This window comes from Trichomycterus rosablanca, chromosome 24 (assembly GCF_030014385.1).
Source record: "Trichomycterus rosablanca isolate fTriRos1 chromosome 24, fTriRos1.hap1, whole genome shotgun sequence".
Taxonomy (NCBI): Eukaryota; Metazoa; Chordata; class Actinopteri; order Siluriformes; family Trichomycteridae; genus Trichomycterus; species Trichomycterus rosablanca.
Window position 1 is genome coordinate 17,878,936 of NC_086011.1, and position 13,046 is coordinate 17,891,981.

General features: G+C 43.1%; 1 protein-coding gene across 1 annotated transcript in view; it reads right to left on the minus strand.

Annotated features, from left to right (window-relative positions):
• Positions 1 to 113: 113 nt before the first annotated feature.
• The window catches only part of dnah1 (dynein, axonemal, heavy chain 1), a 28,888-nt gene continuing 15,955 nt past the window's right edge, over positions 114 to 13,046 (minus strand). Inside the window, exons 48-78 of the mRNA XM_062987025.1 lie at positions 12,722 to 12,918; positions 11,415 to 11,550; positions 11,056 to 11,264; positions 10,670 to 10,841; positions 10,396 to 10,587; positions 10,076 to 10,186; positions 9,813 to 10,003; positions 9,423 to 9,609; positions 9,138 to 9,305; positions 8,843 to 9,034; positions 8,542 to 8,673; positions 8,329 to 8,454; positions 8,107 to 8,226; positions 7,847 to 7,996; positions 7,538 to 7,698; positions 7,241 to 7,466; positions 6,834 to 7,029; positions 6,452 to 6,603; positions 6,106 to 6,302; positions 5,776 to 5,920; positions 5,474 to 5,632; positions 4,624 to 4,755; positions 4,162 to 4,332; positions 3,708 to 3,887; positions 2,491 to 2,667; positions 2,199 to 2,369; positions 1,909 to 2,039; positions 1,584 to 1,728; positions 1,138 to 1,344; positions 499 to 733; positions 114 to 303 (exon numbers count right to left, since the gene is read on the minus strand). Of these exons, the coding sequence (XP_062843095.1) occupies positions 182 to 303; positions 499 to 733; positions 1,138 to 1,344; positions 1,584 to 1,728; positions 1,909 to 2,039; positions 2,199 to 2,369; positions 2,491 to 2,667; positions 3,708 to 3,887; positions 4,162 to 4,332; positions 4,624 to 4,755; positions 5,474 to 5,632; positions 5,776 to 5,920; positions 6,106 to 6,302; positions 6,452 to 6,603; positions 6,834 to 7,029; positions 7,241 to 7,466; positions 7,538 to 7,698; positions 7,847 to 7,996; positions 8,107 to 8,226; positions 8,329 to 8,454; positions 8,542 to 8,673; positions 8,843 to 9,034; positions 9,138 to 9,305; positions 9,423 to 9,609; positions 9,813 to 10,003; positions 10,076 to 10,186; positions 10,396 to 10,587; positions 10,670 to 10,841; positions 11,056 to 11,264; positions 11,415 to 11,550; positions 12,722 to 12,918 (5,190 nt within the window). The 3' untranslated portion in view covers positions 114 to 181. The remainder of the gene's footprint in view (positions 304 to 498; positions 734 to 1,137; positions 1,345 to 1,583; positions 1,729 to 1,908; positions 2,040 to 2,198; positions 2,370 to 2,490; positions 2,668 to 3,707; positions 3,888 to 4,161; positions 4,333 to 4,623; positions 4,756 to 5,473; positions 5,633 to 5,775; positions 5,921 to 6,105; positions 6,303 to 6,451; positions 6,604 to 6,833; positions 7,030 to 7,240; positions 7,467 to 7,537; positions 7,699 to 7,846; positions 7,997 to 8,106; positions 8,227 to 8,328; positions 8,455 to 8,541; positions 8,674 to 8,842; positions 9,035 to 9,137; positions 9,306 to 9,422; positions 9,610 to 9,812; positions 10,004 to 10,075; positions 10,187 to 10,395; positions 10,588 to 10,669; positions 10,842 to 11,055; positions 11,265 to 11,414; positions 11,551 to 12,721; positions 12,919 to 13,046) is intronic.

Genomic DNA, 13,046 nt, shown 5'->3' on the forward strand with positions numbered 1-13,046 from the left:
CTCATGAGCATGGTATTTTAATACATTTTAGTAACAGTAACAGCTCCAGTCTGATCAGGATCGTGGTGGGTTCTGTGCCACTCAAAAGCACTGGGCTCAGGGCAAATATGGTATAAGAGTTTGACATGTTTAATGAGCTTAGATATTAAAACACTGTGGTACAAAAATAATATGTGTGTGTTCAATAATCCAGGGCACATATTAGTGCCACTCCTCGCTTTATCCAGTGCCGCTGACTTTGATCTGTGGGCAGCTCCACTGCTATCACATAGTTGGTGGAGTGACCGGTGGTGGAGAGAGTTCCTGTTACACAGAAACACAAAGCAGAAGGAAGAGAGCAAACATTGTCATAGAGTAAGAAACAGAGGTCAATTACAAATAATAAACAATTAGATTGAAGGAAACTGCCAAATGCCCAGTGGTCCACCAAATCACAAACTGTTCATGTAGTTACCCCTGAGTAAATACCCTCTCACTCATGCATTCACACACACTCACCAGCGCGCGTCAGTGTTTTGTATATGGGGCAGATGTAGATGCCAGACTGTGCCGGTTTGCGGTTAGGTGTGGGTACCATCCAGATGACAGACATCTCAGTGTGGAGCTTTTTGGGCCGAGACTCGGCGAGCAGGCCGGACTGGGTGTCCCAGCGAGCCCCCTCCAGGAACAAACCGTGGATGAAGCACCCAGTCTCTGGGCGCTCTGTCAACTCTGTCACTGGCTCCTTCATCACCTGGAGAGTTACAACAGAAACGTAAGTCACATGAAGTACCATAGTACAGTACAATAAATACGTACCATAAATGTCCATAGCATTGTTCTCAAATCTAATATCAGGGTTACTGGTACAGAATGCACTCATGAACTTGTTCTGCTAGCATGAGGTCAAAAGCTTTAGTCCATATATTTATCTTAAAAACACATACGGTTGTCTTTAAATTGCATGGTTATTATAAAAGCCATACAATGAAGAGCAGAATTTTCAATATATCCAAAGAAACGTCTTGTGTACATTTCAAATATGGATCAAATGACTATATAAATAATATAAATAGCATATAACTAGGGGTGTTTAGAAGGCACCTCTACGATTGCTGCAAAGCACAAGACTTATATACAGAACAGAGACATGTGAACCTTAAATTCAAAGCTAATGCTATCAATGGAGAGGGCAGAGCGACGGGCAAAGTTCTGCAGTGTGCCAGTCAGAAAGGCCTGTGGGAAGAAAAAGCCGCTGATCCAGAACACGGCAGGGATGCCGTCAGAGATCCAGCCATTTAGGAAACTGATGCGCTGAAGAAGGTCTGATACCCAGGAGGCCAGCGGCTTTAGAGATGGGTATGCCTGCAGGATGAAGCACAATGAACAAAATGTAATTTAGTAACATGTCGTCTTTCCTATCGTCTACCATAGCCATCTACACAGACTCAACAGCATCAGTGCAGACGACATAACTGATGTCCGCACAGGAACATTTCACACGTTCTAGTCTCTCAGTACTGAAAATGAAGGATTGTGTTTAAGAGATAAAGAAAGAAGAAAACAAGAATGAGGTAGAGAGGCTGAGGAGGACAGATTCGTACCTTGGCCTTCCACATTTCTGGAACGGCATTGATGAACAGACTGTTGGCCATGAGCTCCAGTTCGGATGACATTACCACCAGACCTTTTAGGGCCTTAACCAGATCACTGAGACTCTGAGAGATCACGCCTAACAACTTATTATACCTGATACACACACAGACCCACAAAGTGTGGAAAATGTGTCAAGAACCTTGATGCAAACCATACCTAATGTGCTTTACATCTCCACTAAGCATCTATTATTTTTTGCAATATTCTCCTACATATTACACATACAGTATGCATCATATCATATAATAAGCAATTGTGTTTGTGTGTATGAACCTGATAGCTTCCTGAATCAGTACAGTATTCATAGACTCCTCATACATCACTGGGTACTTGGTAATGACTTCCTGAATGTTGATAGGGTTAGGAATCTTCTCCACAATCCCTGTTACGATCTCCTCCACTATCTGTAAGAACAGGGAGATAACTTAGAAAGACAGGACTGCAGTCGTTTCTGTCATATCTGACACTCTTGAGTATTAATTAAAACATAATCATATAGAAAGTCAAGCAGAGCTGACTGGGAAACAAAACCAAAGACCTTCTGTCTGTGGGTAAGTCAGTACCTCTTCTCGGGCTTTGCCCCCACTGGAGGTGAGTCTAGGCTGCAGCTGGAGCACAGCACCCAGCAGGGCAAAAGTCTCATTCTGGGCAAAGCTGATGTTGGCATTGTCATGTAAGCCAAAAATCTCTGGTGAGTCATTAATGGGCAGGCCCCGAATGTACGTCAGGTAGCCCTGCACACATAACAGACAACAGTACAAACATAAGTTTACATATAATACATCAACTGAAAATGGTCTATAACTTAATGGGATATGTTTAATAAATAAATGTAAACTGATTCTGGACAGGCACCTTGATGTCCAGGCTGGTACTGATCTGGCGGTACTCTCCAGAGGGTGAGTAGACATGCTCAGCGTTCAGCACAGCCGGACAGTAGAAATCCTGTAACACGTTCATGATGCAGCGCCGATCCCAGTCATCGGTTACCCGACCACCGTAGTTTATCTCACCAGCAGTGTACTTCAGTACCTACAGACAGCGAGAGAAATAGTGGACACTAAAGTAATAACACGGTAATGTGTGCAATATTTATACTAGGAATTTGAACAAAAGCAATATCTTAGCGCTCGCTGAAATGCGCTGAGGTTTTCCAGACATTTCAAGACCAGCAGGAAATGCATTAGTATTTAAAACCTTCAAGCAAGAAGTTTTACAGAGATCTTGATTCTGTTTTGTCTCACATATAAACTATAAATGGCTCAGTAAGTCTAGTTTGTATTGCTTAAATACAGTATATAAAAGAAAAATATTGTGTTTGCAGCTGTTTATGTTCATGTACAGTGTGGACTAAAAGATTCCTTGCTAGATACAGTTTGTAAAACATTACATTTAACAAAAATTAAATGTAAACTGCCTATTTTTACTGTCTGAATTTGCTTCTTTAGTTTTGCACTGAAGTTACAAGGCTAATGTAAATCTGAAGTTGTAAATACAGACTCTCCTTGCTATTTTCTAATCACTTATGAACAGTGCATTGATCACATGAATGGTGATTGCTCAGCTGGTAGAATAGGTCACATGCAGAAACATGGGTCCTGGGGATCTGGGTTTGATTCTCGCCTTACATATGAACAAACCGCTTGCAAATAAAACCATTCCAGGTGAACGTAGATTTAGGTGCAGGTCTACAAAGATTTGGGATGATTTAGAATAAAGATTGGCCACATTATACCTACTATATAATAAAAAACAAACAAACCTCAACTGCCAAATGTCTCAAAGATGTTTTTCTTGTAGCCCAAAAACATACGTATTTTAAAATAACATGCAACCTTAATATCTCTACTGCAATTATGAAAAAAGAATTTATATAACTGCAGCTGTTTGAACTGAACATCTGGTGGATTCATCTGGAGGACTAATGTCTTATGGAAAAATGCCAGGCTCTGAAAAAGTGAGGCATAAAGAAAACACTCTACGTGTAATACATATATGAGAGCTTGTGATACACTGTGTTAAGGATTGTAATGTTGTGCTACATCTGTGTGTGTGTGTGCATATTTGCATGCCTTATAAGGAATGTCTTGGTACTCGTCAAGGAACATTTTAAGTTGGCTGATGCAGATGCGCAGGTCTCCATCGGTGAACTCGTAAGGAATGTTAAAGCCCAGCGGTCCGAACTTCCTGCGCTCGATAGCGTTTCCGTGGAAGATACATAAGGACAGCAACAAACACTTAAACTCTGCAGCCTAAACAGAAATAAATAACAAATAACAAAGGAATTAGACAAATAACCTCGTGATGTTTATTTTAGTGCGATGTTTACAAGCCTCAGAACATTAGGGTGGGTAAACGCACAAGGTCCGTTTATGTACGGTTAAAATATGAGACGTCTAACTCAAGTCATACTTGTGTAAAAATATAAAAACTAAGATTAAAACTAAATTATTTGATGTGTTATTATTAACGGTTGCAGCTTAAAACACTTCTATAATGCTTGTGTGTGTGTGTGTGTGCGTGAACCTTCAAGCAGGAGTCAAGGAAGTCATTGCTTAAACTCAGGTAGGTCTTCAGCAGGTTGGCCTTGATGCCCCGCGGTGGCTCAATGGTCATCTTGGAGCTGTTCTGAAGGATGGACACGGGGAACCTGTTGCTGGGTAAACTAGTGAGCCACAGACGGAAATCCCGATGGACCTGAGATACACACACACACACACACACCACAAAATTAGGTACACATGCACAAGGATTGGAAGCTTTGAACATGTGCATGCAATTTGCCTCTCTAATGAAACATCTGGCAACTTGTATAATCAACCAAATGCTACGACATTGTGTGTGTCTGAATTAAGAAGTCCTGCTTATGCATAACATACATAATACTTCACAATTTACAATTAATTGGCATGGCAATAGGCTAACAAGCAAAGTGCTGTGGCACGCTGCCATGCCCTCCTTGTGCAGTGTGTGCTGGGTGAACCTAACCTTGTCAGGATCGATGTTCTCGATGAGTCTCTCCAGTGCGGGCATCCAGCTGGGTGCCAGGTGGCAGTTCTGGAAAAACACCCATTTCCCTCTCTCTATTGCACTGTGCATCAGTGCCTCAGCACAGGGACCCTAACACACACACACACACACACACACACAACCCAAGCAAACACAGTATTCATAAGTGGAATCAAGCTTCTCATGTGTGGGACATGAATACTGGGATTTGCCGCTTCCATTCCTGAACATTCCAGTCAGCAAAGACAAGCAAATAGCAACACTGCCGATAATGCCGGTGTTTGATAGGGAAATGTAGCTAAGGCCATTAACATTCCTACGAAATTAACAACAATGCCGTGACATTGAAATAACAAACTCAGGCATAACACCATGCTGCCTAGACAAAACAGTCACAAATGTGACAAAAAGCTCACAAAAGTACACACAGGGAACAGAGCATCTGTTTACCCCATGTAAAAAGGCCTAATGCATATCTTGTGTGGTATAAACAAGCTTAATACCGGTTGTGCATTTAATACAAAGTGAAATACACTTATAGACATGAACAGAACAATCCTAAACATCCTAGAGAACTCTATAAACCTGAATATTTGATTTAATATTAGATTCTGTGGAAACTGGACCCACTGTGACTATGACCAGAAAATGAAATTAAGGCATTTAAAAATGAGCAAATTCAGAACAGAATCCAAATGTATTACATCCAATTTGCACTGATTCGAGCTGTAAACTGAATTTCTGAGGATCAGTTATCTGGAATGGGCAAATTATCAGTAAACAGTATAATAAAATGATTACATTTTATATATTTCCACTTGGCACTAACCTGGCCCTGGCCGAGCGAGATGGCATTGAGTTTTTTGGAAAACTTCATGGTGTCGGCGAACTTGTAAAGGTCAGAGGCAGGGTCGGTCCCGGGAGAGAGCACAAAGATGAGCGGAGTGCTGGGAGACGACTCCTTAAAGACCACAGACAGGTCCGACGTCTGAGAAACAGAAGTAATAAACAAGTAATATGCTTATGTTACTATGCTTGTCTTCAAAAAAAAGTATGTCAAGTATGTTTAACACACAATCGGAGTAATTATTAGGAAACAAACGTGTCTGTGCAGTAGCTGCACGGAGGTACCTGCGGTTCAATAAAGCGCTGGCCCATTTCTGCTGACACAAAGTCCTGAAGGCAGAGTGTGAGGCAGTCTACACGCAGACAGCGCAGCACTAACAGCCTCTGAAAACGGTCCAGTTTTTGGTCCCACTCACCTGGCAGAGGCTCTCTGATACACACATGGTAAATGTGTTATAAAGTGTAAATACCAGATTATAAGCCGTGACATTCAGGGCAAATTAATATACATTAAAGCCTCAAAATTAAATCAAACAGAATAAATAAACTCTAAAGTACCAGACCACGGCGTATGTGTGTCTGTTTGTGTATGTGATAGTTTGTGGAGGTGGTTACCGGTGTGGCTGGTTGCTGTCAAAAATCCTCTCGTATTCATGTTCGTGTAGGGAGAAGGTGTGTGCCAGGTCTGTAAAGTTCGGCAGATTGCTGAGCGTGACGATGTCCTGCCATGCACGCTCTGATAACCAGCGCGGTGATGGGTTAGGCAGCTGCCGCTGATTCGTGCCCCCTGACAGCAAGTACTGCCACTCAGCCTGAGAAAATGTCGGTATGGAGGAATCATGAGTCTCTTTTTCGAGAAACAGAACAGCTTTCTACGTCTCTTATTCATCTCAGATGCCCAGATCTGCACCTTAAACTACCCGAATTAAAGAATTATAGTTCAGACGATTGGTCCACTCACCATGTCAATCTTATTTTCGTTCATCATGATGCGAGCGCACAGCAGAAAGGCAAACATGAGCTTGTGTTTCTCGAAAAGGCTGCGGCACACGTTGCTGTACAGGCTATAAGTAAAGTACTCATTAATGTTTATGATGCGCTGCTCCAGAGTGTCTGTGGAGAACAACCAAACAGAAGGTAGGAATATCCTGGACTGGGCACCAATCACAGGACTTCAGTCAATTAACTGATAAGTAATAATTAATGATTTAATATTATTAGCTAGAATATGGCTACATGATTAGATGTCATGTTATAAATAAAATTAAAAAACCTGTAATAAATATAGTACAGATGTTCTGAACAGTACTTAACTAAAGGTGTTGGGGAAACATTTACTGTACCTGCACGTTCTGAGTTAGCTATGCCAGCCATGAAGATGCCCAGGAACCACTCCAGCGAATACTGGTACATCGGGTCCACGTTGGAGAGGTCGGAGACACAGAAGAAAAGGATCTGTGTGCGGACAGCCACAGGGACGTACTGCAAACGTGTGGTATCAATGTCTCGCTCCGTTTCCTCTGCCACCATCACTTTAGCCTGCCGGTCAGACATTATATGCCATGTAGTGTGCTCTTCCCAACGACTAGATGCAAGCCAGAAACTAAGAAAGCTTTGTCTTACTGAGAATGACCATATACAAATAAGCAGCACACTTGGCTGTATGTTCTATGCGTAATGTAATATAGCAAGTCTATTAGGCCTACCAATTGGAGTAACTATCAAGTTCTGTTCTATCGCCCTGACCAACCTGGATCTCTCCAGCTTTGACCTTGGATGCTCCAAGCACTCGGATGAGCTCCTCGTCATCGACAGGGTTTCCCTCTGAGGAGCTAAGGCGAAGCAGGATCTGGTCCTCGATCTCCTTTAGCTCCTGCTTCATGTGTGCATTGCTCACAATAAGCTGGTTCTTCGCCTCCTCGAGGTCAGGCCTCTCCTCAGCCACTACTCGGCCCAGCAGCTGGTCCTGCAAACCGCTGTGCAGAACGAGTGTTGCTTTACATGCAAATAAACTGTCGCCATAATAATTGATCTCAGAGTGCAGTACCTGGGTGAGAGGGTGAAGTTGATTAGGGTGACTTTGGTGGAGATCTCAGGAGAGTAGTGTGGGTTGGGCAGCTTGGTGGTGATGTACATCTTGAAGTCATCGTGATACGGAATAACAGTGTCACCCAGCTTTAGTACCGTACTGCCCTGCTGCTTAAACGTCTGAGCAATGCAAGCAGATTTAATGATGAAAATTTCACATCGTTTAATGCCACTCTAGTCTGTGTAAGCAAATCAACAGTTTACTGTTTAATCTAATCCTCTATTGGTTCTGAATGTGGGGGTCCAGGTGGCCCAATGTATGTTTTACCTGTCGAAGCAGAACAGGGTCGAGTGCCGGGTCCAACTCTTCTCCCACGTTCTCCAGTAGACAGGGCTTCCCAAATCGTATGGCGTTCTCGAGACTGCGCAGAAAGTCCCGGTCGCTCAGCTTTATCACATCCAGACTGTTATCACGCTCCTGCAAACAAAAAAGATAAAAAGACTCACCATGTGTCTGCAGGCTCATGGTAAACGTTATTAAAAACGGCTTCGATATGTTTGGTGTATATGTGATTTTCTAGCTCTTGCCATGTTCTTGATCCACTTGTTGGCCTGTCCCTGAGGGTCGATAAACAGAGACCAGCGCTGAGAGAACTGACTGATCACTCCATTTTCAACAGACAGGTTGTCCTTAGGCAGACCTGCAATCTACACACACATACAGAGTCGATGTTGCACTCCAGACACTACGTTTCTGCACTCTACGTTTCGCCCAATAAATTAGGGCATGTAGGTGTGAGCGGATACGACCTGCCAGGAGCGGATCTTGACTTTGTCTCCAAGTGTGTTGATGAGGTTGGGCTCGGCTGTGTGAGGTACCCGCTGCTCCTCAAACCCATGCAGCCATTCCTCAACCATTGACGTCCGATACTCTCCCTGTAAAGACAAGCCATTGTTTAACGTGAGTGTTCACTAAATGTACCAGCACTGGACTAACGGACTATATAAAACGTAAGCACTCACAGTGAAAGGTCCGAGGTAGGCTACGTATCCTGCAGCCAGTAGCACATCTCCAGAGACATTATCCACCAAATAATCTAAATGCTGCACTGTCTCACTCCAGCGCACCTTCTCATCAGCAAGTCCTCCAATCAGCTACAACACAGTTGGCTTTTATGTTAAAAAAAAAAAGCATTTTTTTAAGGAACTACGTGTTTCAGTTGGCATGTGCCCTTCTACTTATTATTTCCTCTCATTTACACTAAGACATACAAATAACTGTAACTTTGTTTAAGCTATTCTAGACTGTCATGCTTCAGGTTACCTTATCTGCACGAATCAGTCTCTTTTCACACAGCTGGCACTTGCTGTCAAGCTCATCGCGTTTGGCCAGACACTCGTGGTATTTGGCCTGTAGAGCAGCAATGCCCTCTTCCACCGCGTCCAGCTTCTCTTTGGCCTCCTTCAGAATATGCTGGGTTACTTCCAGGTCTTCCCGGGCCTCGTTAAGGGCTTGCTGTTGACACACAAACATAGCAGCACATTGTAAAGCTGCATTTCCAACACTGGACAAATATTTTGTTAACTGTAGAGGGCAGTACATGCTGATGTTTGCTCACCCTTTTGGGCTCCACTGCTTTGGACACAAAGTGGTACACGTGCATAGCGCGCACCCACTGGCAGAGAGATGTGCAGGCTTTGGACACTTTGGCTATGGAGGCTGGCTGGAATTCCTCGTTGTCTATGTAAGGCTGCACCAGTTTTATTACCGAATCTGGTATATTGTCCTGCAGAGAACACAGTGCATGGTACAACAACAATTGATCAGGATTTTTCTTCTCCATTATACAAAATACTCCCCAAATTAGTTTTTACTTCTGTGCGCATGTGTGTGAGACAATAACCTTGTCAAATTTGAACAGACTCTCCAGAAACTTTCCAGGATCCTGCAACAGGCCTTTGCCAGGCTCCCAGTAATCGTCCACCTTGCTCCCAGGTTTTTCCCCAGCAACCTTCTTGGGTTTAATCCCCTTCAAAATGCAGACTGCCTCAATGACCAGCTTCACTCCCTGAGGTGGCCTTTGCATTGCCCTCACCTATACAACACACACACACACACACACACCATAAAAAAACCCGACAACGAGTAATTCTCTTTTATGGGAAAGAACCTCAGTGTACACCGGGCGTCTATGACCTTGGCGCCAGTTGACCGGTCGTCCCTTTGGAGCACTTTTGGTAAATACTAACCACTGCATGCTGTAGGATCCAGTAGGATATGATATCTTAGAAACCTCACCTCAGTGACATCATTCTTGTTGAGGGATTTAAGGCTGGTTAGTGCAGCATCCAGTGCAGGCAAAGCTTCATCTAGATCTTTCTGGGCATCTGTAGCAATCGCCTCTGCAACCCTGGCCTTCTCAGATGCTTTGGCCTCTTCTGCCTGCACTGCCACACGAGTCTCTTCTGCAATCACAGTGTCCTCCTACAAACAAAAGACCCACAGATTGAGCGGTCAGGGGCATTAAAATTGTGATAAAAGTCATTTAGAAATTGCCTTGATCTTTTCCATGGTGACAACAGTGTCACGGGCTGCTTCTTCCAGGAGAGGTCTCATCGTCTCTAACTCCTCCTGCATCTTACTGACATCGTCAGCGGTCCTTAAAAGCTGCACACAAACAAACAAATGGGAACAAATGCAAAAAAGATCCAGACAATAATGACAAAATGCAGTCAGTCAGCACCAGATTTTAAGTATTCACTACTACTTGCAGCTCTCATATCAGCACTGTATCAAAAATAGATAAAACTGTATTGGTGGATCCCTAAAACAATTAAACAGTATACAAAAACGTTATCCCAAATTTCTGAGGTTACCTTGTCCAGACCTGTCTTCATGCGCTGACGAGCCCCATGTAGTTCCTGCTTTTTTCTGCCAATCAGGGCAGAGAAAATACTGAGCAGCTCCAGATAGCTCTTAGGTGTAACATAGTTGTGGCGAGACAGTGCGGCCAGGTACTGCTTGCACTTAAGAGCCACCATCTGGTGGATCTCCACACACATTAAAGTCTACACACAAAAAAAAATCACATTCACTTGTGCTTCATTGAGTAGTAAGTCCAAAAAAGTTTGTTAACAGACTTTTCCTCACCATGCCTTTAAGGGCGGCGGGGCTGGCCTCAAGCTCAGGGAGCTCACTGAGGAAAGATGCTGCCACTGACTGCAGAGCCTCTTCCGGCCAAGCACTGAACCAGTCAATAGTACAGCAGGTTACCAGAGATGGAAACTGCCTGAGTCGAGCACGGAACACTTCACCTATTGGACTGCAGGGGGAGACAGTCACATGACACAAATCGGTCCCAGTGATGTTTAGTGACCTTGAGTCTATGTCACACACAATAAATTGTCCAAACATTTATTCAAATAGAGGCTGAGGCTTCCACTACTGGACAGCAAACTACATGTAAAATCCACTGTACTGCTCTGGCTAGAATGTTGTATGTATACGTGTTTTAGTGATTTTTGACCATGTACAACCTCATGCAGAGCACAGTGTGGATGTTGGTACGGACTCTCTTGACATAGGCAGCCATCAGATTAGCCTTGGTGGGTTGCTGTCCAAGATCCTGCACCACAGGTTTCATTGCGGTCATAATTCTCTCCTGCTCGTCTCCCCCATACAGGTTCGGCACGTCGCCCGAATTCAGGATGTTGTTAACGTCCTCTAGGAACGACTCGCTCTTAATCTGAAAACCAGCACGCAAGAATGACTCGGTGGGGGATTTTTGGAGCAACTGTGTATGGGCAAGAGGAGACATCTGAAAACCTGTGTTATATATTTAAATTTAAATGTTATACTGTATATACACAGATGCCAATTAAACAGTAAATCTTACCTGTGTGTCAACAAACAGGAAGGTAATCTGAAGGTTTTGCAGACCGGCCTTCATCATGATGCTCTTTATATCTTCCTTCCATTCCGGCACACCATAGTTCTTCGACAGCTCAATCTGAAAGCACTCATAGTCACATCTAATAACACAAAAAAGACAAAAAACAATAACAAACCGGGAAAGAACATGACGTGTCAAATTTAAAGACGTGCGTGACACAGAATACACAACCTAGTCTAAGTTTCCTTAAGCGTGGAGGCTTGGAAAAGGTGCTATATAAATTAAACGTAATAGTATTGGAAGTGAGAGTAAACAAATGCTCAAACCTGTGAAAAATACATGGACCAGAAGTCTGAACTAACATAAGATCATTTCCTAGACCTATGTAAGTGCAGCTTTTTAATTATTAATAAAAACCACTATTTCTGAAATTTGCTCAATAGCAGCTGAACTTGTTTTCATTTCTACTTTGGCCCACAATTAATTTGAGGTATACATGGTCTTCAATTCGGTGCCACAAACCGTTCTATGTGGGCAACCATAAAGCTGACACAGTAGTAGTACTCATTTGCTGCATGCCTGCATTTCAAGCCTCTGTGTGTCTTACATGTGGCGGGACACGATGAGGAAAATTCCTTTTGTGCCTAGTATGTGCTGAGAGTGCGTGTCAGCCCTTTCGTATAGTAAAACCTATAATGTCCAACATGTGTGACCACATTATTGGGACCTTGTGTAGAGTATTTAATAAGAACTGCTTTTTATTATCTGTGACCCGTGGCGGCACTTTTGAGGTAAAACATCAATTAAAGAGCGTCTTTGTACTTACTGGAATGAATGTTTGAGGAATCTCAAGTATGTGTCCTCTATATTGTTCAGTACAGTTTTAAATGACTTTATTTAGTCTGCTTCTTCTTTGAGACGTTTGATCTTCTTTTGTGGAGCTGAATTTTAACTTTCTGCATGTGTGGTCTAACTCCGGCTTATTAGGTACGTTATTTTATGTGCAGGGGTATTTCAAAGCCTTTTGTGGGATATTTATTTGATCTTGCTTGCCCTGGGTTCAAGTGTAGCTCGTGGACAAAAATTCCCTGTAACATCTTTCAATGGCAAATTTGTAAATGTAATAACAAAACATACAACCTAATCATAGTCAACTGAATATTGTGGCAGAGTTGAGCCACGTAAGGATAATCAAATCCCAGTTTCAGCAGATGAATTCGTAGTGAATTAATCTTTCATTTAGCCTAAATTCAGCCTCTATAGACAGGTTATATATGGAAACTGAGTATAGACACAGTACTGTTTCTTACATGTGCGTGGCTAGTTTGGTGAGGGACTGGCGCCCACTGCCACCCACTCCCAGAAGCAGGGCATTGCCCAGTGGCTGACGAAGAATGCGTGCGATACGGCACACGTGCTGGATGGCATCCATGAACAGCACCAGCTTCATCTTAGCAGTGCAGATCTGATTGTAGTCGTCCATGTAATCCTCCATTATCCGAGCCAGCTGAAGATGAGAGAAAACAAAATGAAACGTGAGATCAAAACACGGAGTAACACAGGGGTGGACAGAGTGAAGACTAAACAACTTTCCACCATGTATTTGTTTTTCATGTCTGTACCACCACATTGATA